Genomic DNA, 27801 nt, shown 5'->3' on the forward strand with positions numbered 1-27801 from the left:
CTCCCATGTGCATGTGTGTGTGTGCTATAAAAATTATTGTTTGAATAGTTATTCATTCATAAAACACACACTGAATATGAAGTAATAGCCAGATGCTCTGCATACAAAGAAAAAGGCACAGTTCTAGTCCTCAAGAAGCTGTTGGCCAGTAGAGGGAGACAGACATGTAAATGAATTACAGTATTACATTTCACCATGGTTTGTAGTAAAACAGATAGATACAAATGTTATTAAAGCTCAGGAGGAAGAACAACTAGCATAGAAGGGTTGGTTAAGGCTCCATATAAGAACTAATATAAGAGGAAATGTTTATTCATCGAGTACAGCTTTACTAAATACCTACGAAGTTCCAAGGACAATGGATATAAATAGACTCTATGTTGCTCCTCTATGGCAGTGACCTCTTCAGACTTTTATGGGCTTCCCTCTCATACTACTGGATTTCTCAGTATCTCATTAATAACCTATAGATAGACCGTGAGCTTTTTTCAAAAATAAAACGTTATGGGGCACCTGGGTAGCTCAGTCGGTTAAGCGTCCGACTTCAGCTCAGGTCATGATCTCATGGTCTGTGAGTTTGAGCCCTGCGTCGGACTCTGTGCTGACAGCTTGGAGCCTGGAACCTGCTTCATATTCTGTGTCTCCCTCTTTCTGCCCCTCCCCTGCTCATGCTCTGTCTCTCTGTCTCAAAAATAAATAAAAACATTAAAAAAATAAAAAATAAACAAAAGGTTATAATCTTTATTTAGAACATCTGAAAATTTCATTACACCTCACTTAATAGGGGATATTAATGGGAACATCCTAAGGTAGTACAAAAGTAGTGGGAACCACTGCCTTACAGTGACTGAACACAGGGCCCAAGTTTTTATCTTTTGATCCACGTAACACTTATTGCCCCAAAATATTAAGAGGCTTGAGCATAAGGATTAAGGAAGAACACATTTTAACGTAACTGCTTTAATACATTTCAAAGAATGAGTACTGATCAACTGGCATGGCTGAAAAAGCTTGCATTTCTTTTGTTGAAATTCAGCTAGGTCAGCCTCCAAGTATTTTCTGAGCTAACTTAGATCAACTTCTGCAGAGATCAACGGCACACAGAACACTTTCTATATATGAAAGACTTTAGTAGATCACAGTTAATTCCAACAAAAAGAGTAATCCATAAAAGGAAGACATTATCTATAGAATTTGGCAAGAAGCTTATTTGCAGCTAAGTCCCTCTTGATTTAGGGGAAAAAAAAAAAAAAAAAAAAACCAAACAGGCAGCTGAGAAGGCAGAATGCTCAAAGGGAAGAGGAATATACAACACAAAGTGAATTTTCTCTTGAAAGTTCTCTCAAAACTAGTGTCAAATACCTACTACATATACAGAATGATCCTAAAATTCTCTGAAAGAGTCAGCATACACTTACCCTGACCACAAATATGCCCTCCACAAAACCAACTGGCTGAGAAATGAGTTAAAGTGCTGGATCCCTTCCACCAACACTGCCTGCTTTTCTACATACCATTTAATATAATCAACTGTTCAGTGTGCTTGCTGCAGATTTAACCATGATACTGCCACAATTCTGCAAAGGAAAAAAGTGTGGCTACAAGTGTAGCAAAATCATCCTCTGAAATTCAGGATGAAGGTAAGGCATCTGAAGAACATCCTGAAGAAAAATAATCTGAGTTCAAATATTACACCAAAAGCATATTTTTATTCCCTCAAAGTCTTTCTTCTAATATACATACACTCTTTTCCTTGGATACTGGCAAAAGAAGTATCAGCAATATTACACTTTCTAGCAACATGCAAATGTACAATTACCTTATCCACAAGTAGCCTCGTAAAGATGTGTAATTCCTCACTCTACCTTCTGTCCCACTCTTTCAAACTTTCACCTCCTTTCTGTAGCCGCAGAACAATTTTTAAACTTATCACTTCCACTATCTGACATTTAAAAATTAGTCTAAGTGAAATCATAATCCTCCCCCCAAAATGTAAAATGTTTGCTTCTTCCAATTATTTACTTCCTAGAACAAAAAACAAGGGAATTTTAGAAGACCCAGTTAGTAGGAAATAATCTTTAAATTACCCACATGCTACAAAAAAATATCACCTACCAAAAATGGAAACAATAATGAACTCAGAAATACTCAATTTCTCCCTCAACTCGACCAATTTTTTAACTTTATTTTCATTAGCCAATAACATCCACTGAGATTCAAATACTCCCTGAACACATCTGTTTACTGCCTGATGTGTTTCTATAGCAACAGACACCCAGAACACAGAAACAGAGATAATACCTAGTTTTTTCACATCTTCTGTAACTGATGTAACTGGTACAACAGAAAGACATTAGTATAATATGTGGTGCAAGTCATGCCACAGCAGCTCCTAAAAGGTAAAGGTTAGTATGTCTGTCAGGCAACAACAATTTATAGAAAAAGAAAACACCCCTCGAAGTTAAATCTTAAATCTAAAGGGGAAGTAAGTGATCTTTCTGCCTGTCATTGAAAAAGGTGCTGCAGACCTTAAAGGACAGCTTGTTCTGAAAAACACTAACTCTAGACATTTGCTCAGTAAATAACACAAGCAATGAAATGTGCCACACACACATCTTCTGAATCTTTCAGTGAGTTTAGCGAGACAGCAAAAAGTCACTGGAAGCCAGATTATATAAATGCACCTATTTCCAGCCTTGCTACATTGCTCTCATCAGGATGCTTTCCTCTATGTCCCTTTGTGGAGCGATGATCAAGGTTTTGATTCACAGACAAAGGTCAATCTCGAGATTTAACGGGATCACGATGAGCAACTGAGTGGCTCAGGGGGTTGAGTGTCCAACTCTTGATTTCGTCATAGGCCATGATCTCAGTGTTCGTGAGTTAGAACCCCTCATCAGGCTCTGTGCTGAAAGCATGGAGCCTGCTTGGGATCCTCTCTCCTCCTCTCTCTACCCTTCCCCCACTCACACTTTCTCTCTCTTCCAAAGATAAACTTAAAAAAAAAAAGGATCATCAAATTTCATATGTAGAAGTAGAAGCTCTAGAAGGAATTGGCAAAAGAGCTGATTTTTTAAACTGTCCCCCATAAATCATTTACTCCTCCCCTATCCCACTGTCATGACTACATTATAATCCTGGCAAGACTTCTTTCCTTCTAAGCTTTCAGTCACCCATCTGTGCCAACTGAAGTTAAAGCAGAGAAAACTATGTCTCCACTCCTGAATCTACCTAGGAACATTAATAAAGAGTGGTAAACTGACCCCATCATTAAAAAGTCCAACAACAACAAAATATTTAACAAGGCAGTTATACTCAAGCTACCAAGGGAAGCCAATAGTGCCAGTTAACAATCACGTCTTTGCTAAATTTCTCTAGACTTAAGTATCACATCTAGAACACTACCAATCACCCTCAGCCAAGTTAAAATTCTTAACAAATTCACCTTCAGATATGACTCTATTATTTACTATCTTTAGCAATTCATAGTGAGAACAAAGAAACTGAACTAAGAAGCGGGTGTGAGCTTCAAATTCCCTAAGATGCCTTTTCGTCAGGTGAAAATGTCAAAAATTTCACCTGATGCACAGGATTCTTGTGAAGTTTATATGAGAACAAATGTACAACTATTCTATAAACTGTGAAGTGCCCTATGCATAAAAAGAGGCTATGGGTGCCTGGGTGTCTCAGTTGGTTGAGCATCTGACTCTTGGTTTTGGCTCAGGTCATGATCTCACATTGTGGGATCAAGACCGGCATCAGGTTCTATGCTGACAGCACAGAGTCTGCTTGGGATTCTTTCTCTCCCTCTCTCTGCCAACCCCCCCCCCCCCCCCCCCCGCTAGCACACTCTCATGCACTCTTTCTCTCAAAAATAAACAAACTTAAAAAAAAAAAAAAAAGCAAGAGGCTGGGGCACCCGGGTGACTCAGTTGTTTAAGTGCCCAACTTTGGGTCAGGTCATAATCTCACAGTTCATGGGTTCAAGCCCCACGTCAGGCTCTGTGCTGACGGCTCAGAGCCTGGAGCCTGCTTCGGATTCTTTGTCTCCTTCTTTCTCTGCCCCCCAACCCCCCCGCTCGTACTCTGTCTCTCTCTCTCTCTCTCTCAAAAGTATATAAACATTTTAAGAAATTTAAAAAAAAAAAAAAAAAAAAAAAAAAAAGCCGTATAGAGTAGTGGTAGGGTTTGGACCAGGTTTCCAGGGTTCAAATCAGGCTCATGGTTGAGCCTCTCACTATATATGAGCTGCTTAATTAACAGAAGTCATTGCACAGGACTGTAGGAGGATTAAATGAAATAAAAAACAGCTAGTACATGCTCAAAAAATATTAGCAATTATGGTTTTGAACATGAATCAACATTGGACTGAGAAACCAACTATCTTTTCCAAAAAGAATGGTCTATGTGGCTAGAGACAAATCATACTTCATACGCCTCTTCTCAAATAGCATTAAACATCAAATAAGATTTTCTTATCATCCCAAGTAGTATGCTTCTAATAAGCTTTCTAAGTCCATCCCTTTCAGAAGCTCTCTTCTGATTCCACCATCTCTAAATCTCCTCACACCAAATATCTAATCCTAGGGATAAAATTTTATGAAATCCAACAACTTCATTCTCTCCACCCGTCACTGCCAGCAATTTAATATGGTCATTTCTAGAAGGTGTAATTTGGGAGAAGCCTCTGCTCTAAACAACAGAGTGGGTTCTGTTCTTGATTTCTGGGTACAGAGAGCTTGAAGGGATGCTCAAATGTGAACAGAAGAAAAGAGTAGCAATGTGCTTAAGAACAAGTTTCTGGATATCAAGACAGTCAAGACTAGAGCAGAAGGCTGTAAGTAGACTTGGAAAGAAGAGGAATGATGAACAAAAATAAAAGGCTTAAGCGACATTCATACATCTTTGCCTGTGTCGCTCCAAATATCAGGGACTTTAGCAATAATCATTATAAAAAAAAAAAAAAGTAATCATTATCTATACCTACTAGACAATAAGAATTAAGTCATCCTAATCTGAGGGGCACCTGGATGGCTCAGTCCATTAAGCGTCCAACTTCGGCTCGGGTCATTATCTCATGGTTCATGAGTTTGAGCCCCACATCAGGCTCTGTGCTAACAGCTCGGAGCCTGGAGCTTATTTCAGATTCTGTGTCTCCTGCTCTCTCTGCCCCTGTCCCGTGTGCGCTGTCTCTCTCTCTCAAAAATAAACATTAAAAAATTTTTTTAAAAATCACCCTAATATGAATTATTTGGCACCTATTATTATAATTTTCTTGTATTGTTGGACTGTAATGAGAGAAACCCAGGTGAGAAATATGATAATTATGTTTGAACTTCATACTGCCAAGAGGAATGGAATTAACCAATGAAATCGATATTATTTAATAATTATAATTCATCCTTCATTATACTTCTTAGGAAGCCTGTTCGGCAGTGGAGGAAAGTTCCTAAGACAGAGTAAACAATCAGGAGGAGGACCTCTTTTCCCACCACCATCCTAATGGGAATTCCGAGCCTGTGTGTCCCATGGTCTTTGTACTAGGACTTACACGTCTTGACTGCTTACTGAAGGCTGAGTACTAAGACACAACAGAAAGAAATAGAAGAGAGCTGCTATTTTCAAGCAGCTCACAATTTGGGAAACAAAACTCAGTTAATTAAGAAAAGTCTAGAGGCAAAGGGAACAGCAGAGTGCGAATGAGAAGTTTAGTCAATCCAGCTTCACACAGGTGAGTGTGGCTAAGAAATAATTTAGCTACTGGACTTCAGGCTGTAATCATCAAGACAGTATGGTACTGGCACAAGAACAGACACCTCAGATCCATGGAACAGAATAGAGAACCCAGAAATGGACCCACAAATGTATGGCCAACTAATCTTTGACAAAGCAGGAAAGAATGTCCAATGGAATAAAGGCAGTCTCTTCAGCAAGTGGTGCTGGGAAAACTGGACAGCGACATGCAGAAGAATGAATCTGGACCACTTTCTTACACCAGACACAAAAACAAACTCGAAATGGATAATAAAAGACCTAAATGTAAGACAGGAAGCCATCAAAACCCTTGAGGAGAAAGCAGGCAAAACCTCTCTGATCTTGGACACAGCAACTTCTTACTCCACACGTCTCCAGAGGCAAGGGAAACAAAAGCAAAAATGAACTACTGGGACCTCATCAAAATAAAAAGCTTCTGCACAGCGAAGGAAACAATCAGCAAAACTAAAAGGCAACCAACAGAATGGGAGAAGGTATTTGCAAATGACAGATGAAGGGTTAGTATCCAAAATCTATACAAAACTTATCAAACTCAACACCCAAAAAACAGATAATACAGTGAAGAAATGGGCAAAAGACATGAATAGACACTTCTCCAAAGAAGACATCCAGATGGCCAACTGACATATGAAAAAATGCTCAACATTACTCATTATCAGGGAAATACAAATCAAAACCACAATGAGATACCACCTCACACCTGTCAGAATGGCTAACATTAACACCTCAGGCAACAACAGATGTTGGCGAGGATGTGGAGAGAGGATCTATTTTGACTGCTGGTGGGAATGTAAACTGGTACAGCCACTCTGGAAAACAGTATGAAGGTTCCTCAAAAAATTAAAAATAGAACTACCATATGACCCAGCAATTGCACTACTAGGTATTTATCCAAAGGATACAGGTGTGCTGTTTCGAAGGGGCACGTGTACCCCAATGTTTATAGCAGCACTACCGACAATAGCCAAAGTATGGAAAGAGCCCAAATGTCCATAGATGGATGAATGGATAAAGATGTGGTATATACACATACAACGGAGTATTACTTGGCAATCAAAAAGAATGAAATCTTGCCATTTGCAACTACGTGGATGGAACCAGAGGGTATTATGCTAAGCGAAATTAGTCAGTCAGAGAAAGACAAACATCATATGACTTCACTCTTATGAGGACTTCAAGACACAGAACAGATGAACACAAGGGAAGGGAAGCAAAAATAACATAAAAACAGGGAGGGGGACAAAACAGAAGAGACTCTTAAATATGGAGAACAGAGGGTTACTGGAGGGGTTGTGGGAGGGGAGATGGGCTAAATGGGTAAGGGGCATTAAGGAATGTACTCCTGAAATCATTGTTGCACTATATGCTAACTTGGATATAAATTAAAAAATAAAATTAACATTAAAGAAAAAGATATATAATGGTATAATAAAAATACTAAAATAAATTATTTCCTTTTTTTAAAAAAAGAAAGAAAGACTACAGCTAAGGGGTGCCAGGGTGGCTCAGTCAGTTGAGCATCTGACTTCATGTCATGATCTCCTGGTTTATGGGTTCAACCCCCGCGTCAGGCTTTGTGCTGATAGCTCGGAGCCTGGAGCCTGCTTCTGTGTGTCTTTCTACTCCCCCCGTTTGCCCTCTGTCTCTTTCTCTGTCCCTCAAAAATAAAAATAAACGTTAAAAAAAATTTTAAGGGGTGCGTGTGTGGCTCAGTCAGTTAAGTATCCGACTTCGGCTCGGGTCATATCTTGCAGTATGTGAGGTCGAGCCTCGCGTTGGGCTCTGTGCTGACAGCTCAGAGCCTGGAGGCTGCTTTGGATTCTGTGTCTCCCTCTCTCTCTGCCTCTCCCCCACTTGTGCTCTGTCTCCCTCCCTCTCTCCCTCAAAAATAAATAAAATGTAAAAAAAAAACAAAAAAACAAACTACAGCTAAATATCAATGTGGCTAGATGTTACTACATATTCAATAATAATAATAACAGATAACATATGAATGCTTCCTATGTCCTAAGCATTTATTTTCAAGGCCATTTTTCTAGCTCATTTAATCCTCACAAAAGCCTTATGAAGAAAGATAATAAAATGTCAATTTTAGTTATAAAGAAAGTTAAGAATCAAAAAGGTTAGGTAACTTGAGCCAGGATAATTTAACAAGTAGCCAAGCTGGGATTTCAGTCTAGGCCCAACAGTTACAAAAAGGCCTACATTCTAGTCAAACTCACAGAAGCAGAAAGTAAAATGGTGGCTACCAGGGGCTGAGGGAAGAGGGGAAAAAGGGAGTTGCTGCTCAATGTGTATAAAGTTTCAATTACACAAGATGAAAAATCTCTAGATCTATTGTACAACACTGTGCTTACAGTGAACACTGTATACTTAAAAACTTAAGAGTACAGATCTTACATATACACACACATACACATATATATATATATGTGTGTGTATGTGTGTGTGTATTTTTAAACCACACACATACAAAGTGTGACCTCCCCCACCTCCAGGTCTACATTAAAAAAAAATTTTTTTCCTAATGTTTATTTTTGAAGGCAAGAGAGACAGAGTGTGAGCAGGGAAGGGGCAGACAGAGAGGGAGACACAGAATCTGAAGCAGGCTCCAGGCTCTGAGCTGTTAGCACAGAGCCCAATATGGGGTTTGAACTCATGAGCCATGAGATCATGACCTGAGCCAAAGTGGGATGCCCAACCAACTGAGCCACCCAGGCATTGCCCACCCAAGTCTACATTCTTAACCCTCAAACTTCTTGGTCTCAGGAACTCCTTACATTCTTAAAAATTAGAGGACCTCAAACAGCTTTTGTTTATATGGGATATTTATGTCAATACTTACTGATCACAATTAAAACTGAGGAATTATCTTTTTTTTAACTTTCATTTATTTTTTAATGTTATTTATTTTGAGAAAGAGAGCAAGCAAAGGAGGGCAGAGAGAGGGAGAGAGAGAATCCCAAGCAGGCTCTGATCTCAGGGCTTGATCTCACAAATCATGAGATCATGACTTGAGCTTCAATCAGTGCTTAACAGACTTAGCCATCCAGGTGCCCCAGGAATTCTCTAAATATATAAAACTGCAAAACAAGACAACAAACTGTACATTTCCACATAGGCTGAAGGAAAACTTTAGGATTTCAAAGTAATGACTCACTAGACCACAATGAGGTTATAGAGATTATAGTAGGCAGGTATAATCAAAAGTAAAAGGACAATATGAGTACTGAAAATGGAGTTTAATATCTGAAAAAAAGGTACATTTATATCCTACTACTTTAGGAAATTATAGAAAATACAAGAATAGACAAATATACATGTCATTAGCCCTGCATGTAATGCCCTCACACATCATGTAGCTCTGGAAAACCTCCACTTATTAGAGAATGAGAAAGAAAAAAAAAAACAAGTAACATCTTAACATTACTATGAAAATAGTCTGGACTTTGCAGACCCCTATAAAAGAATCCTGACTATATACCACACTTTGCGAACCACTGTTCCACACCAATCATCTTTATTTATTAAAAAAAAAAAATTTTTTAATGTTTATTTATTTTTGAGACAGACAGAATGCAAGTGGATTAGGGGCAGAGAAGAGGGAGACACAGAATCCGAAGCAGGCTCCAGGCTCTGAGGTGGCAGCGCAGAGCCTGATGTGGGACTTGAACTCACAAGCTCTGAGATCATGACCTGAGCTGAGGTCGGACACTCAACTGACTGAGCCACCCAGGCGCCCCCACACCAATCATCTTTAAACCGTGAGTTATAAAAATCGATTTAAGTCATATATGCATTTTTGAAAAATGAAAAGACAGAATGAAATGGAAAAGATCAGAAAACGTAGTACACTTCCATTTCCTGAAACTTCTATTAGTTACATATATCTAGTATGCAAAGTACTAGGTGGTAACAGAATATATTTCCTACTGCAGGTCAAAAACTGTGAAAACACTGTACAACAACATAATTTCCAATTCTGCCAAAGCAAAGGCCATACAAATAACCTACAATCTGTAGACTAAAAACTGAGAATTTATGATAAGCTACACATTCTCCAACATGAAGGCAATTAAAGGTTTCAGATGGATAAAACTTCTACAGACTGAAGAAAGTCACAGTTCACCTTACCATATCATGCTACAGCCATCGCTAAAGCCTTTCCTACTACCTTCTCTTCCACAGTCAATTCAGGGAAAAAGGAAGGCAAGAGAGGTTATCCAAACTCCATCAGCCACAAATAAAGGTGCTCTTGAGCTCTTGCTCTTAATCAGAGGGTTTACTTCCTTCACAGCAAACGGGCCAAAAATCACTTTCCTACTGGCATTATGGTTACTGCTCTTATCCTGACTCTATAGGATTTCTTGGGTCAAAACTGCAGCATTCAGACAATGGTTCAAGTTGCAGATCTCTCTTGGTATCCTGACAAAGGCAGGCCTGCATCTGGTGAACTGCAACAAATGGAAACAGCACATAGTGAAAGGCAGAGCCAGTCTACCAACAGCTGAAGCTCCACCCACAGCCTGGGCACAATCCAGGACACCCAGAGGTCTCAATGGTTTCCCTGAGAATCAACTACAAAGACAAACTCTACTGAAGGCAGTGGGTGAGATATAAAATCACTGCCTCTTCCTCTTTACCAGAAATATACTATAGAATTTTGTTTCAGAAAGTTTCTCTCCCAACTAGTCCAAACAGACCAATAAGAAGCTTGATGAAAATTATAATGGCACATACTTTTTAAAAATTGTGGTAACATGTATAAAACATAAGATTTATCTTTTTAACTGTTTTTGAGCATGTAGTTCAATGGCATTAAGTCCATTCACATTGTTAGGTAACCATCACACTATCTCCAGAACTTTTGCATCACCTCATACTGAAACTCTGTACTTACTGGCATATACTTTTGCAATGATATAATTTTCTGTTATCAACATACCCTAAGATGCAAATGCATCCCTCTCCAAGGATAGACCCAATCCCACTACTGTCTTGAAACCTAGAGGGGAAAAAGGCAAATTCTGTGAGAGTAGAAATCTCTCTTTTTACGGTTGTCTCTTCAGAACCTAGTACATGCCTGACAAATATAGATTCAAATATTCATTTGTTATATGGTTAAAGTATGACCACACAAATTACTTACTAATTGCAAAGGGAAAAAAAAAAACCTTTATAATGGAAAGATCGGTTAGTTACCACTTTAACCAATCTTTTTTTTTTTCTTCAAATTTTTATTTAAAGTCTGGTTAGTTAACATATAGTGTAATAGTGGTTTCAGGAGTAGAAAGGAGATTTTTTTTAAAGCAATCTCTACACCCAAGGTGGGGTTCCAATTCATGACCACAAAATCAAGAGTCGCATACTCTACCAATTGAGCCACCCAAGCACCCTACCTTAATCAATCTTAACCATCACTACCAGTGGGACACTCTAATACTGGGTACCTCCCGACTTGATACAATTTGAAGTGTTCTGTCACCTAGGAAGCATTCTTTTTTTTTTTTTTTTAATTTTTTTTTTTCAACGTTTTTTATTTATTTTTGGGACAGAGAGAGACAGAGCATGAACGGGGGAGGGGCAGAGAGAGAGGGAGACACAGAATCGGAAACAGGCTCCAGGCTCCGAGCCATCAGCCCAGAGCCCGACGCGGGGCTCGAACTCACGGACCGCGAGATCGTGACCTGGCTGAAGTCGGACGCTTAACCGACTGCGCCACCCAGGCGCCCCACCTAGGAAGCATTCTTGCCAAAATGTTTAATGTGAATCTAATCCTCTAGACCCAAGTTCCAGTTTACAAGGAATACATTTTAGGAAAACAAACTACACAATGAAGAAACAAATTCATTTACATTTTTTTCCCCAGGTTTATGGAGACAGTGCAAGTGGGGGAAGGGCAGAGAAAGAGGGAGAGAGAATCCCAAGCAGATTCCGAGAGGAAACCAGAGATCATGACCTGAGCTGAAACCAAGAGTCGGATGCTTAACCAACTGAGACACCGAGGCGCCCCCAGACAAATTCATTTTAAATGATAATGTCACTCATACAAGCATAGTCAACCGATCTTTGACAAAGGACCAAAGACAATTTAACATTTCAATGTGGAAAAAAAATCTTTTCAGAAACTTTTCCTGGAACAACTGGATATACATATCCTTCCCCCAAATACAAATACTGACCTTATACAACATTACACAAAAACTCAAAATGGATCAGAGACTAAAAGGTAAAACACACAACTATAAAACTTCTAGAAGATAAAGCTTAGGTACATCGGATTTGGCAACAAGTTTCTAGCTACAACAACAAAACCACAATTCCCAGGGCACCTGGGTGGCTCAGTTTGGTTAAGCGCCCAACTTCAGCTCAGGTCATGATCTCAGAGCTGGTGGGTTCGAGCCCCACATCGGGCTCTGTGCTGACAGCTCAGAGCCTAGAGCCTGTTTTAGATTCTACGTCTCCCCCCTTCTCTCTCTGTCCCTCCCCTGCTTGCTCTCTGTCTCTCTCAAAAATAATAAACATTAAAAAAAAATAATAAAAAAATAACTGCTCTGCATGAGACACGGTTAAGAGAATGAAAAGATAAGCCACAACCAGAAAAAAATCTGCAAAAGGAAGTGAAAACTCATGTCCACACAAAAACCTGCACACAAATGTTTACAGCAGTTTTACTTATAATTGACACAATGTGGAAGCAACCAAGATGTTCTTCAGTAAGTAAATGGATAAACAAGCTGTGATACATCCAAATAATGGAATACTATTCAGCACTAAAAAGAAATGAGCTATTATGTCATGAAAAGGCATGGAAGAAACTTAAAATGCATATTACTAAGTGAAAGAAGCCAATCTGAGAAAGCTATATACATACCATATGATTCCATCTATATGACATTTTTGGAAAAGGCAAAACTATAAACAGTAAAAGGGTAAGTGGTTGCCAGGGGATATGGGGAGGAAGGGATAAGTAGGCAGGGCACAGATTTTCAAGAATCAGAATGAAAACTATTCTGTGTAATACTGTAATGGTGGATACATATCATTATACATCTGCCAAAATCCATACAGTGTATAACACCCAAAGTGAACCCTAATGTAAACTATAGGCTTTGGGACTAATGTCATCGTAGGTTCATTAAGTGTTAATAAATATAACACTTAATGTGTGTGATTCTGATAGAGGAGGAAGCTATGTGCACATAGCAGGGCAGGAGGTATATGAGAACTCTGTACCTTCCGCTTAATTTTACTGCGAATCTAAAACAGCTCTAAAAAATAGCCTGTTTTTTAAAAATGTATGTCCATAAAAAACCTGCAAACATTTATAGGAGTTTTATTCATAACTGCCAAAACTTGGAAGCAACCAAGATGTCCTTCGGTACGTAAATGGATAAACAAACTGTGGTGGTACAGCTATACAATGAAATATTATTCAGCAATAAAAAGAAATGAATTCTCAAGACACAGAAACATGGAGCAACCTTAAATGCATATTACTAAGTGAAAGAGGCCAGCCTGGAAAGGCTACATACTGTATTTGGATTCCAGCTATATGACATGCTAGAAAGGCAAAACTACAGAGAGAATAAAAATATCTCTAGCTGCTGGTGTGAGGGGGAGAGGAAAACAGAGAAAGGAAGGGATAAATAAATGGAGCATAATAGAATTTTAGGGCAGTGAAACTATCCTGTATGATACTTTTATGGCAAATACATAACCATATACATTTGTCAAAACCCAAAGAATCATAAACACAAAGAGCGAACTCTAATGTAAACTATGGGCTTTGGGTGATAATACTGTGTCAATGTAGGTTCATCGTAACAAATGTACCACATTAATGCAAGATGTTAACAGGAGAAACTGGGGGGCAGAGAAGAGGTATGTGGGAATTCTACTTCCTGCTAAATTTTTCTGCAATCTAAAACTGCTTCAAAAATAAAGCCTTATTAGGGGCACCTGGATGGCTCAGTTGGTTTAGCATCTGACTCTTGGAATGGGTGCAGGTTGTGACCTCGCAGTTGTGAGATTGAGCCCTGGGGCTCAGCATGGAGCCTGCTTGGGATTCTCTCTCTCCCTCTCTCTGTCTCTCCCCTGCTTGCTCTTTCTCTCAAAATAAATAAATAAATGTTAAAAAAATAAAGTCTTATTAGTTAAACACACACACACACACACACACACACACACACACACACACAGGGTGGCTGGGTGGCTCAGTCAGTTGGGCATCTGACTCTTGATCTCAGCTCAGATCATGATCTTATGGTTTGTGGGATTGATCCCCGAGTCGGGCTCTGTGCTGACAACATGTGGAACTTGCTTGGGATTCTCTCCCTCTTTCTGCCCCTCCCCCACGTGCTCTCTTTCTAAACAAATAAACAAACTTAAAAATAATCAATGTCACAAAAACAAAAAGATAGATAGACTGTTCAGAGTCATCAAACTTTTACTATAAAGGGCCAGAGAGAAAATATTTTAAGCTTTGTGGGACATATGGTCTCTATCACAACTACTCAACTCTGCCACTGAAGCATGAAAGCAGCCATAGACAACACACAAATGAATAAGCATGGCTTATTTATGGACACTGAAATTTGAATCTCATATAGTTTTCATATGTCATGATATACTATTCTTTTGATTTTTTTTCCAACCATTTAAAAATGTTAAAACCAAAGAACTAAAAACAGGTATCTAAACAAATACTTATACACAGATGCCCATGGCAGCACTATTCAAAATAGCCAAAAGGTAGAAACAATGCCAAAGTCCATCAACAGATGAATGGATAAACAAAAAGTGATATACCTTTATCAAAGTGGATTATTATTCAGTCATAAAAAGGAATGAAATACTGATACACACTACAATGTGAACAAACCTTAAAAACATGCTAAGTGGAAGAAGCGAAACATAAAAGGTCACATGTTGTGATTCCATCTCTATGAAACATCCAAAATAGGTTAATCCAGAGACAGAAAGGCAACTAGTACTTAGCAGAAGCTGCAGGGAAAGAAAATGGGGAGACCGCTTAATGGTAAAAGGTTTCTTTTTTGGGTGCTTAAAATGTCTTGGAACTAGAAAGACATGATGGTTACACAACATATTGAATATACTAAATGCCAATGAATAGTGCACATTAAAATGGCTGATGGTTACTTTTATGTTAGGTGAACTTTACCGTAAGTTTTTTTTCAATGGTACAGAAAAAAATGTAAAAGCTATTTTTGTCTGGTAAACTGTACAAAAACAGGTGGCTAGTAAGACTTGGCACATGGATTGTCAGGTGCTGACCTCTACTCTAGGTGAAAAGAGACTAAAGAGTCATAACTAAACGCAATGCATAAACCTGGTCTAAATCCAGAATTGAAAAAAGTCAGAAAAAAGGCTATGCAGAATATTTGGGGAAAAGTTAACATTGGATACCGTGGAATTACTGTAATTTTCTTTAAGTAAGACAATATATTAGTGGTAAGGTCATTTCTTATTCCTAGGAGAGGTGTGCTGAAATATTTAGGGATAACATCATGATATGCAAATTACTTTCAAATAATTCCACTCCAAAAAATACATGTAGAACTAAAGAAACGTGGCGATTTTTTTTTAAACAACTGGGGACTCTGAAGGATATATAAATGTTCATTGTATTTCTCTTTTAACTTTCCTGTATTAGAACTTTTTCAAAATAAAAATGTTTGGGGGAAAATGTATTTTATGAATATAGAAAACTGGCTTGAGACTGCCCAATATGAAGTCTGACAATATGTTAAGATTAATGTTCCATATTCCTTGGGAATAGGGCTTATTACAAGCTGGGCTGAGGACTATACCTGGTTCCAGGATTCTTTTCTGGGACCGAAAAGCATCACTCTTCCAAGGACAGGCTTAATCAGGTAGGAAGATTGGTAGGACCCGGGCCTTCTGATGGGTATAAGGCCCATGGGTATAAGATGCACCATGATCACTAGAATAGGAATTCCTGGAAAATAACACATACGTGCATGCACATAACACAAAACACACACAATTTGACACTGTAAGCCTATATTCCCACTGATTTAGATAAAACTAAATTTAAATTCTCCTCCTAGGCAGAGGCATGGGTTAAATGAACGATGAGTATTAAGAAGGGCACTTGTGATGACTACCAGGTGTTGTTGTATGTAAGTGTTGAATCACTAACTTCTACTCCTAAAACCAGTATTACACTGTATGTTTGGTGTTATTTATTTTAGAAAGAGAGCACCCTGGGGGAGGTGGGGAGAGGGGCAGAGGGAGAGAATCTTAAGCAGGCTCCATGTTCAGTGCAGAGTCTGACGCGGGTCTCAATCCCATGACCCTGAGATCATGACCTGAGCCAAAATCAAGAGTCAGATAGAGTTGGACACTCAACAAACTAAGCCACCCAGGCACCCCTACACTGTATGTTAACTACTAACTGGAATTTAAATAAAAACTTGAAAAAAAAAAAATTTCCCCCAAAGGGGGAAAATATCTGACTATACAAGTTAAATGACCCCTGAAGCATTTTTATGGAACTAAAATCACATAACATCTCTAGAACCACCCATATGAAATTTTACAGCAAGAAAAAAATTACTTATCCCTAATGCAGGTTGTTGTAGACCAGCAGAGCCCAAAAGAAACATAATGTCAGCTACATGTACAATTTTTTCTAGTAGCTGTATTTTAAAAAAAAATTTTTTTTTTTAACATTTATTTATTTTTGAGACAGAGCATGAACAGGGGAGGGGCAGAGAGAGAGGGAGACACAGAATCCGAAACAGGCTCCAGGCTCTGAGCTGTCAGCACAGAGCCCGATGCGGGGCTCGAATTCACGGACCGTTGAGATCATGACCCGAGCCGAAGTCGGACGCTTAACCGACCAAGCCACCCAGGCGCCCCAAGTAGCTGTATTTTTTAAAGGGGATATTAATTTGTAATGTTTTTTTAATGCTTTATTTATTTTTGAGAGAGAGAGAGAGAGACAGAGTATGAGCAGGGGAAGGACAGAAAGAGAGGGGACAGAATCGGAAGCAGGCTCCAGGCACTGAGCTGTCAGCACAGAGCCCAAAGCGGGGCTCAAACTCACAAACTGTGAGGTCATGACCTGAGCTGAAGTTGGATGCTTAACCAACTGAGCCACCCAGGCAGCCCAAAGGTGATATTAATTTTAATATGTTTTATTTAAACCATTCAATCTATTCATATGTAATACATAATAGCATTTCAATATGTTATCATTATGAAAAAATTACAGGGATAATTTACATTCTTTTCCCATACTAAGTCTTCAAAATTCAGTGTGTATTTTATACTCTCGTCTCAATTTAGATGAGTCACATTTCATATGCTCAACAGCCACATGTGACTAGTGGCTTACTACACTGGACAGGACGATCTAACTCTTGGAAAAAGCAACAAAAGCAAAGCTTGGAAAATGAGCTACCAATAAAGTGATTAATATATGTATATGAATCTCCCAAGGCAACATAGGCTGGAAATGTTCTATATTTTCATATGATAATCAGGTAAACAACAACTATTTATCAAGGTATAACTTTCAAACTAACTTCAATCCCTACTCTGGTATCCCGCATGACACCCTACAAACAAAAAAAGTTATCACATCTCTATTCTGGGCAAAAGGAACTTTACTACACCACGTCACACACATACCGGGATGGGAGTTCTTTTCTTTGACCTTCATTGCCAGGTTCAGTCTAAGATGAGAGTGAAAGAAGAGGAGCTGAGTCTTTTGCTCCACTCTCCACCATCACTCTCCCAAAGTGATTAGAAATAACACCACTCTAAATTGGTATTTTCCTTCGTCCACTAACCCCTCTCCACATAATTCTGTCCAGCTTACCTCTAATTCTCCACAGAAGAGAGATCATGTCAAATCCATATTCTCCAACTCTTAGATCCCTGCTCCCAAATTAACTATAGCCTCTTCCTCTTGACCTTCCCTTACTTAAAAAGAAAATTCTGTCCGAACAAGTGGCTTTAGGAGAACGAGTAACATCACTTCAAGATCAATCTCCTTCCCTAAGTGGGCTGGAATCTACTTCCCAATGTGTACGTACTGCTAACAAAAATGCCACAGGTCACTACAAAAATAATTTAAGTATACTTGAGGATCAGTGATATGAAAAGAATAGCTTCAATTACACTTTCCTATTATCCTCCCCCAAACGCTTTCCTTGCCCCCAAAGAAAGTGGCAACATTTTCCCATTTTTGAGAAAAGGAAAACTTTTTTACTTGTCAGACTAACAAACAGTATCTTTGACTCATAGTTGTGGAATTTAAGATAAGCTGAAAGACAGTAAATTTCCTAAGTTCTGACCTATATTTATTGGCTGGAAAAGCAAATGTATATTTTTGAGCTAAATGGCTTAAGCTATGTTTATTTCTTCTGGCTTCTTCCCCTTGACTAAACCTTTCGAGGGTTATAAAGAATTCTACAATTTGGCTCAAGATCAGACACTATGTAACAAATTGTTGAATTTTGCTATCATTTTGTTACTGAGTCTATAAAAATACATATTCTAATAACCAGAAATTGTAAATATTTTCAAAATTACTAAATCACTATCTTTTTAATTCTTGACCTATGAAGTAGAAACTGTGTGTAAAGAAAAAGACATGGAAGGATACATGAAGTGATAAAATAGTTACTTCTAGGGAAGGGATTGGGGCTAGAGAGTTAAGGGCCTCTTTAACCTTCTCTGTAAAACTTGGGCCTCTGTCAGTTAAGTATCCGACTTTCGCTCAGGTCATGATCTCACGGTTTGTGAGTTCGAGCCCTGCATCAGGTTCTGTGCTGACCGCTCAGATCCTGGAGCCTGCTTAGGATTCTGTGTCTCCCTCTCTCTGTGCCCCTCCCCCGCTCGAGCACGCACGCACGCACACTCTCTCTTTCTCAAAAATAAACATTAAAAAAAACCTTATCTGTACAACTTTAATTTTATGCAATAATGCTTCATATTTTATTTGCATAATTAAAAGCCAGTCAGATTTGAAATATGTAGAACTAGTTCATTATATAACTTAGTTTTAAAAATTATAATGTATACCATTTATTAAAAGTTCATTGTTCACAAAGCAGTCTACAGTCGTTATCCCATTAAATCCTCAAACAACCGTAAAAAGGTATCATTATTGCCCCCCCCACCCCCATTTAGAAATGAGTAAACTGAGACTCAGAGAGGTTAAGAAGTATCCTGTTTAAGGTCACACAAATGTTGGGACCCAGAAGGAACTCCAAAACGACACTAAAGCATACCATAGGGAACTTAACACACTGGTTATATATAGTCCTGCTAAAGGAATATTGAGTTAATTCAGGAATAAAGAGAAAACACTTTTTAGCTTTTGCTCTTAAAGAGCTCCAAAAGAAAATCTGCTTATTTACCTGTCTGCCTCAATAAAGGAAGCAGTAGGAACATCCGTGTTTGATTGGCTTTTTGAAAAGCTGAATAGGGCTGTGGCATCCTGAACCTATTGAAAGTTTTAAGAGATTTAAGTAGAACTGTAGTACTGAGTTAGGTACCTACCACAGGCCCATACCTCAGCTCTTTTGGTTTATTCTAGGTGAAGTACAATAGACAATTTCAGCGGATTGCACTTTATGGCATGGATTATTTGTTTCTAATAAAGGGAAAAAAAATCTATGATTTGAGTTCACCTACCAAAATACCCCATCATTTTCTTTAATGAAAGTGACAGCAACAAGTACTTACACCAAGTATTATGATCTAGTAAAGACTCTACATTAATCAATCAAAATGTATGTATCAAGTCGATTTACATCACCACTATTTCAGCCAGAAGTCTTACTATAAGAATGTCTAATGTAATGGAATTACTCAGTCTCTGGGTAAGCCCTTGATCCCTGAAATTCTCCTTCCTTCTTACTTTAATAAGTTTTAGCTAGGTTCAATGACTCCTGAAATCCAGGGAAAGGCCTATCTTTTTAACCTGACCTTTCCTAAGATGGCACAAGAGATATGGTTAAGCCTGGATGAAATACACACAAGGCTTATTTCTACTCTCATACACCAAATCTTTCATAATAGCATTGTTTTTAAGTTGATTACATACTGTAGACTCACATGGCAGACACTTTCATAAATTTTAGTTCTGTTTCAACTTCCATCTTGCATTGCGTTTCTGGCTGTTTTTACCTGGCTCAGGAAATCTTTACTGTTAGTGCCACAAATTAACTTTAGACCTCAGCCAGGTTATCAAGGAGTTTCAATCATTAACATGATCCCAAATGAGACCAGAAAGCTAGTACCTTTGAGAACTTTTATAAAACACTTATCCTCCGATTAAGGAATAAATAGATAAAACCCACTAAAGTGATAGGGAAAACATGGCATTATAGTTTGTAACCAATAATAAACTGAAGAGCTTTCTATAGCAAATGAGTAAGTAAGTAAATAAATAAATAAATAAATGTAAATGGTTACTTTCCTTCCAGTTTTGGTACTGCTTATTTTGTATTTAGTAGCATCAGTTCATACTACACATGCTGTTTCAAGTTCCTTTCCCAAACTCTATTCCCCATTCTATCATCTTTCCTTACAAATGATGACCTCATGGCTTACTTTACAAAGAACATCAAAACTTAAAAGCTAACAATTATAGCTTTCCTCCCCCACCATGTTGGGACAACCGCACCCTCTTTCATCTTGCCCCCAACATTAAGATACCTTCTCACTGGGTCTCAGGAAATTCAGTCCGATGTCAAGACAACTAAGTTCTATATTGTGCTTTTCCGGTCTTCCTTTCTAAGATTATTATTTCTTTGGCTCTCTTCCCTCACCAGTTCAAGACTCACCGTTTCCAGAGAAGCCATTACTTAATCCTGATTCCTGAATTCCTGTCACCACAATCCACCCAGTAACCATAAGTAGAACTCTTTTTTCTTTGCCACTACATCTAGACCAACCGAGCAGAGCTCAAATTCTACCTTCTCGTGAGTTTCTGCAACTGAGTGCTATATTTTGCTTACTGATAAAAATTTAAAAAGAAAGCCAGGGCACCTGGGTGGCTTAGTCGGTTGAGGGTCTGACTTTGGCTCAGGTCATGATCTTGCGGTTCGGGAGTTTGAGCCCCATGTCAGGCTCTGTGCTGACAGCTCAGACTGGAGCCTGCTTCAGATTCTGTGTCTCCGTCTCTCTCTGCCCCTCCCCGACTCATGCGCTCTCTCTCAAAAATAATAAACATTTAAAAAAATTTTTTTTAATAAGAAGAAAACTCCAAAAGTTTAGCAGGTCAAATGTGCATTTGTGTGTTAACAATTAAAATACAGTAACAGTGCCTTTGACATATTCATAGAACACATGATTCCAAAATAATTTAGGAATTACAAAGTTATAAAAAAAAATAAAAAGAAGTTCAATGGTGCTTTGGATCTTTTCTCCCGAGCTCATCTAATTCTTTCCTACAATAAAAAATACGTTATTTAATTTTTTAAATTTTTAATAATTTTTGGAGTGCCTGCCTGGCTCAGTTGGTGGAGCATGCAACTCTTTATCTCAGGGTTATGAATTCGAGCCCTATTTGGGTGCAGAGATTATTTAAAAATAAAATCTTTAAAAAATATTTTTTTTTTTGGTTACCTGTAAAGATAAAAGTATATCTGAGAAAAGACAATAAATTTATGATTGGTAAAAAAAATATAAAATAAAAAATAAATAAAATAAAAATAAAATAAAAATAAATAGATGATCAGTGAAATTGTTGAAGAACCTCAAGGTACCACACCACAAATTACTTTCCGATTACAAAGGAAAAAATACATTTTTACAGGAAAGACCTGACAATCATAACTGTAACAGAGTCAAACCTAGCATCATCAGGAGTGAGGTAACCTGACACAGCATCTCATGATATAATGCAATATATATACACAGTGGTACAGTATTTTTGCCAAAATACTTAACTTGAATTTATCACCTAAAGCCCCACAAACAAAATAAAATATAGCTAAAATGCTCCTTTCCTCATGTTTTACTCTCAATTTAGTCACTATCAAATGGTCTCTGGGAGGATCCCCAACAACCACCATGAAAAATGGGAGTTGTAAAATACATATGGATTTGGAGCCAGAGATATCTAACTTTGAACCCTGGATCTGATGCTAATTACTAAACTTACATTAGCTCTGTACCTCAGTTTCTTCATCTATAAAATGAGATAGTATAAAACACCACCAAACTTCAGAGGTTGCTACAATAATCAAATAACGTATCTAATACATGTAAAATATCGAAAATACTGCCTGGTATATTAGAACTATTCAGTATATGTTGGTTGCCCTACCATAACACACATTTGTTCTCTATGTGTTGTGGTTAACAAAGGACTTTTATATACATCCAGTCTCATCATCTGATCCTCCCTGTAAACCATAGCTACAATTCAGTAACAACAAATACAATTAACATAAATCTGCCTGCAAGGAGTTAATCTAACATTAGAAAAATTTGTATTCATTCGTACACGCTCTTTACACAGGTAGTACTTGTTTTGCATACTCCCAATATGCACAAATTTCAGTTACCACAGTTTAGTTAATTAAATAACATCAGTCCCCCAACAACATACTTCAAATTTTAATTACCATGGTATATGAACTCTGAGTTGTTGCATAAAATATAAACTTTACTGCGAGTTCCTTAGTCCACAATTCACCATGTAAACAGATGTACATCACGATCAGTAACCAATCACATCACTTCTTTCAAAGTCTGTTAGTGATGAGTCATTGGACACGTTATTCAGTTCACACACAAACAGCAAAGTATATAGTTGTATTGCCTCCTACTCTACCAGTGATAAACCCATTTACAAAATGGACAATCAAGAGAGGGAGCTGGCCAACAAGACGAAAATGAAGCAAAGAAATGAAAAGTGATAATGCTAGAAGTAAAACCTGGAAAGAAAATAAATGGGAGTTACACACATCAGAGAAAATTAGTACAGGCAAACTTTTCAACATAAATAAGGAAAGCGATTATGACAACAAGGATGAAGATGTCCCAGAGGAAGAGTTCTTAAAGGAACTCTCAAAGATATTACATGACCCTGAAAGTACAAAGGATGGAAGCCACAACACCCAAAAGATATTTGCTCCATATTGTAAGTTATATGACAAGAAGCAGGCAAGCACCATTTAAACTACTCAATACGTTTTTAAACAAAGAAATAAAAACTTTTTTTTTTTTTAAAGATTTTATTTTTGGGGGCGTCTGGGTGATTCAGTTAGTTAAGCGTCTGGCTTTGGATCAGGTCATGATCTCATGGTTCATTAGTTCAAGCCCCACATCAGGCTCTGTGCTGTCAGCTCAGAGCCTGGAGCTTGCTTCGGATTCTGTGCGTCCCTCTCTCTCTGCCCCTCCCCCACTCGTGCTGTCTCTCTCTCTCTCAAAAACAAACATTAAAAAAATTTCTTTTAATATTTTATTTTTTAAGTAATCTCTACATCCAAAATGGGGCCCATACTCACAACTGCAAGATCAAGAGGTACACGCTCCATCGGCTAAGCCAGTGAGGTGCCCCCCAAAATAAAACACTTTAACATTCAATGTTTCTAATGCTTTAAATTAGTGTACCAAATAAATATTAGTTTTGCTAGTTTTTCATTTCCTCATATATTTATAACCAATAATGAAATAGTTTTTAAATATATTTTTTAAAATTTTTTAGCATTTATTATTGAGAGACAGAGAGAGAGCACGAGCAGGGGAGGGGCAGAGAGAGAGACACAGAATCCGAATCTGAAGCAGGCTCCAGGCTCTGAGCTGCCAGCACAGAGCCCGATGCAGGGCTCGAACTCACAACTGGTGAGATCATGACCTGAGCTGAAGTCGGATGCTCAACCGACTGAGCCACCCAGGCGCCCCAGTTTTTAAACATTTTAACAAAAAATTAAAATGTCACTTCATGAGGCATCTGGGTGGCTCAGCTGGTTGAACGTCCAACTCTTGATTTTGGCTCAGGTCACAATCTCACGAACCGTGAGATCTGAGATTGACCCCTGCATCAGGTTCTGCACTGACATGCCAGAGCCTGCTTGGGATTCTCTGTCTCCCTCCCTCTCTGCTCCTGACTCACGTGTGCACTCTCTCTCTCAAAATAAATAAATAAACATTATAAAAACAAGGGGCACCTGGGTGGCTCAGTTGGTTAAGCATCCGACTTCAGCTCAGGCTATGATCTCACATTTCATGAGTTAAGACGTACATTAGGCTCTCTGCTGTTAGTGCAGAGCCCACTTTGGATCCTCTGCTCCTCCCCCCTCCACCTCTCTCTCTCTTAAAAGTAAGTTTAAAAAAAAAAGTGTTTTTTAATCTAACCACAGAACAGTTGTAAATTCTTCAAGTTACTTTTTAAAAACCTATCTATTATTTTCCACAAATGAAAGATGTGAATCAATGTCTGCTATTCAAAGACAAACTCAATAATTTTTAACTCTTCCTAGGTATGTGGGGAATGAAAAATAAAATTTTATAACCCTCACTTTAAAATATGTTACAATCTGGGGCACCTGGGTGGCTCAGTTGGTTAAGTATCTGACTTCGGCTCAGGTCATGATCTCACAGTTCATGGGTTGGAGCCTTGCTTTGGGCTCTGTGCTGACAGTGCAGAGCCTGCTAGGGATTCTCTCTTTCTCCCTCTTTATGCCCCTCCCCTGCACTGTCTCTTCCTTTCTCTCAAAATAAATAAATAACCTTAAATAATAATAATAAAATGACAAGTCACAGACTGGAAAAAGTATTTGTAGCACATACGTCTAACAAAGAATTTGTATCCAAATATATAAAGAACCTACAAATCAAAAATGAAAAGACGAACCAATAAAAAGGGGGTGGGAGGCAAAAGATCTGAACAGACATTTTATCAAAGAAGATACACAAATGGCCAATAAGCACATGGAAAAACATTCAACATCATTAGTCATCAGAGAAATACGAATTAAAGTAGTAAGATATTACTTTGTACTCATTAGAATGGCCAGTATCAAAAACAAAACGCTGGCAGGAATATGGAGCAACAGATCTCATGTATCATTGGGGGGGGGGGGGGGGGTATAAAATGGAATCCCATACATCATTTTGGGCAGGAGGTATAAAATGGAATCTCAAATATCATTGTGTGGGGGGAGGTATAAAATGGAATAGCATTTCAAGAGCTTAGCAATCCCTAAAGTTACACATATATTTATCACATGGCCTAGCAATTTCTCCTTTGTATGTAAAAACAAGTCTGCATCAACCTATATAAGAATATTTACCACAACCTTATTCATAACAGCCCCAAATGGAAAACAATGTAAATGTCCATCAAGGGGCGCCTCAGTGGCTCATTCGGTTAAGAGCCTATTGGCTCAGGTCGTGATCTCACAGTCCTGACATCAAGCCCCACACTGGGCTCCACACTGAGTGTGGGGCCTGATTGGGATTCTCTCTTTCCCTCTCTCTCTCTACCCCTCCCCTGCTCATGTGCACAAGCTCACTCTCTCCCTCTCTCAAAATAAACATTAAAAAACATAAAAATAAATTTAAAACATTTTAAATGACGCCACAGATAACCTATCAGCAAAATCCAGAAGGTGGGAAATTCTAGAAGACAAGTGACCAAATATTTCCACAAGAAAAGAAAAAGAAAAAAGGGGAGAAGTGACCAACAGATTGAGAGACTTCAGACACAGAGCAACCATACAAAACATGTGGATAGCCTTGTTTGAAAAATGAGATAGGGCGCCTGGGTGGCTCAGTTGGTTGAGCATCTGACTTCAACTTAGGTCATGATCTCAACAGTTTGTGGGTTCAAGCCCTGCTTCGGGCTCTGTGCTGACAGCTCAGAGCATGGAACCTGTTTCAGATTCTGTGTCTCCCTGTCTCTCTCTGTCCCTCCCCTGCTCATGCTCTGTCTCTTTCTGTGTCTCAAAAATAAATAAATGTTAAAAAAATTAAAAAAAAAAAAAAAGAAAGAAAAATGAGACAGCCAACCATTAAAAAAAGTCAGACGATTAGGGAAATTTGAACAATAAAGATATTAAGAAATTTTTCAGGGGCGCCTGGGTGGCTCAGTCGGTTGGGCGGCCGACTTCGGCTCAGGTCATGATCTCGCGGTCCGTGAGTTCGAGCCCCGCGTCAGGCTCTGTGCTGACAGCTCAGAGCCTGGAGCCTGTTTCAGATTCTGTGTCTCCCTCTCTCTGACCCTCCCCCGTTCATGCTTTGTCTCTCTCTGTCTCAAAAATAAAATAAAAAACAAAACAAAACAAAACAAAAAAAAACATAAAAGAAATTTTTCAGAGGCATCTGCCTGGCTCAGTAGGTAGAGCATACAGCTCTTGGTCTTGGAGTGGTGAGTTCAAGCCCCACAATGGATGTATAAATTACTTAAAACTAAAATCTGAAAGAAAGAAAGAAAGAAAGAAAGAAAGAAAGAAAGAAAGAAAAGAAAAGAAAGAAAAGGAAGAAAGAAAAAAACTGTTCATTGTTTTACTGAGATACTGGCAATGTGGCTATGCTTTTGAAATCTTTGTGTATTACAGAGAAACATGGATGAATCTCACAATGTTGGGCAAAACAAGCCAGACACAAAAGAATACACACTATATTATTCCATTTCTTAAAAGCTCAAAATGAAGTAAAACTAAATTATAGAGCCAGCAGTCTCCACTAGTGAAGAAAAACAAACCAGTGACTGGGAGGGGCATGAGAAAGCTTCTGAGGTGGTGGTAATTCCAAATCTCGACCAAGTGGTAGTTACCAGGGTATTCATTTTGTGATCATTCACTGAACTATAATAAATTTACATTTTATGCTCTTTTCTATATATGCATTATACTTCACAAACAGTAAATTTTACTTTTACTATTTACTTACTAAAAACTTAGATATAGGGGCACCTGGGTGGCTGAGTCGGTTAAGTGTCCAACTGTGAAATTTCAGCTCAGGGCATGATCTCACGGTTTATGAGATCTCACAGTTCTCTCTCCCTCTTTTTGCCCCTCCCCCACTTGCACACACAGGCCCTCTCTCTCAAGGTAATAAACTTAAAAAAAAAAAAACACTTAGATACGTATAACTTAAATATATACAGATGAAGTAAATGAACCTATCTGGGATTTAATTCAAAATAATTGAGAGGGAGGGGAGGACTGTGGTGAAAGAAGAGTTCCTCATGTCAATGATTTTTGCAGTTGGTGATAAATATACAGGAATTTATTATTTATTACACTATTCTTTACTCCACGCATGTTTAAATTTTTCCATAAGTTTTTAATGTTCATAACCTTAACTACTTCACTTCTAGGAATGATAAGAATATACTAGAAACACAGAAAAACAAATATATAATTAAGTTCACTGTGTTATCTTTAACGCCCCCAAAAGCGAATATAACCTAGTGCCCAATAACAGAAAAATGAGCAAATGAACTATAGAAGGTCACAGCGTAACTTTCACAAAAGTTTAGTGACATGGAAATGATCATAATAAATTTTGAAAGCAAGATATATAAAATTATATCAAGCATAATCTCAGCTACATAAAAATACTTTTATGCATGGGAAAAAATTGGAAGATATGCTAAAATGGTGATGCTGGTTAAGTCAGGGATTATGAGTGACCTTCTTGTATTTTTCACCACCAGCATTTGTAACTTTTATCACTGGGCGGGGGGAAATCCTCTTAAAAATATTGATTCTATCAAAGTAGAGGGAAGAAAGCAAGAACACTAATAAAGAAGTCATCACTATCATATTCAAAAGACTGATCAGTATGGAAAAAGGTAAACAAAATTTTACCCATGGGAAAATCCTATTTGAACTTTTCTCAAGTCCTTTGTATTATCCCTATATTTAATTACAATTCTAGGTACAACTAGCCAATAAACTATTTTTAGAATTTAATAGCATATAAAAAAGCATTATACACCCAAAGGAACTTCTTCTTTTCAGAAACTGAATAGAGACTATTTCACAGCTAAGCCAGTGTTTC

At 38.2% G+C, this 27801-nt stretch overlaps 1 protein-coding gene across 7 annotated transcripts in view; it reads right to left on the reverse strand.

Annotated features, from left to right (window-relative positions):
• The window catches only part of KDM2A (lysine demethylase 2A), a 113751-nt gene that overhangs the window by 64578 nt on the left and 21372 nt on the right, over positions 1-27801 (reverse strand). For 2 of the 7 annotated variants that reach the window (XM_060607372.3, XM_078433721.2), the window contains one exon: positions 15609-15757. The exons of 4 other annotated variants lie outside the window; for them this stretch is intronic. In XM_060607372.3, coding sequence (XP_060463355.1) covers positions 15609-15757 — 149 coding nt within the window. Of the gene's footprint in view, positions 1-15608; positions 15758-19193; positions 19243-27801 lie in introns of those variants that run through there. One more of the 7 variants, XM_060607368.3, reaches the window with a different exon arrangement.

This window comes from Panthera onca, chromosome D1, assembly GCF_046562875.1.
Source record: "Panthera onca isolate mPanOnc1 chromosome D1, mPanOnc1 haplotype 2, whole genome shotgun sequence".
NCBI classification, from domain to species: domain Eukaryota; kingdom Metazoa; phylum Chordata; class Mammalia; order Carnivora; family Felidae; genus Panthera; species Panthera onca.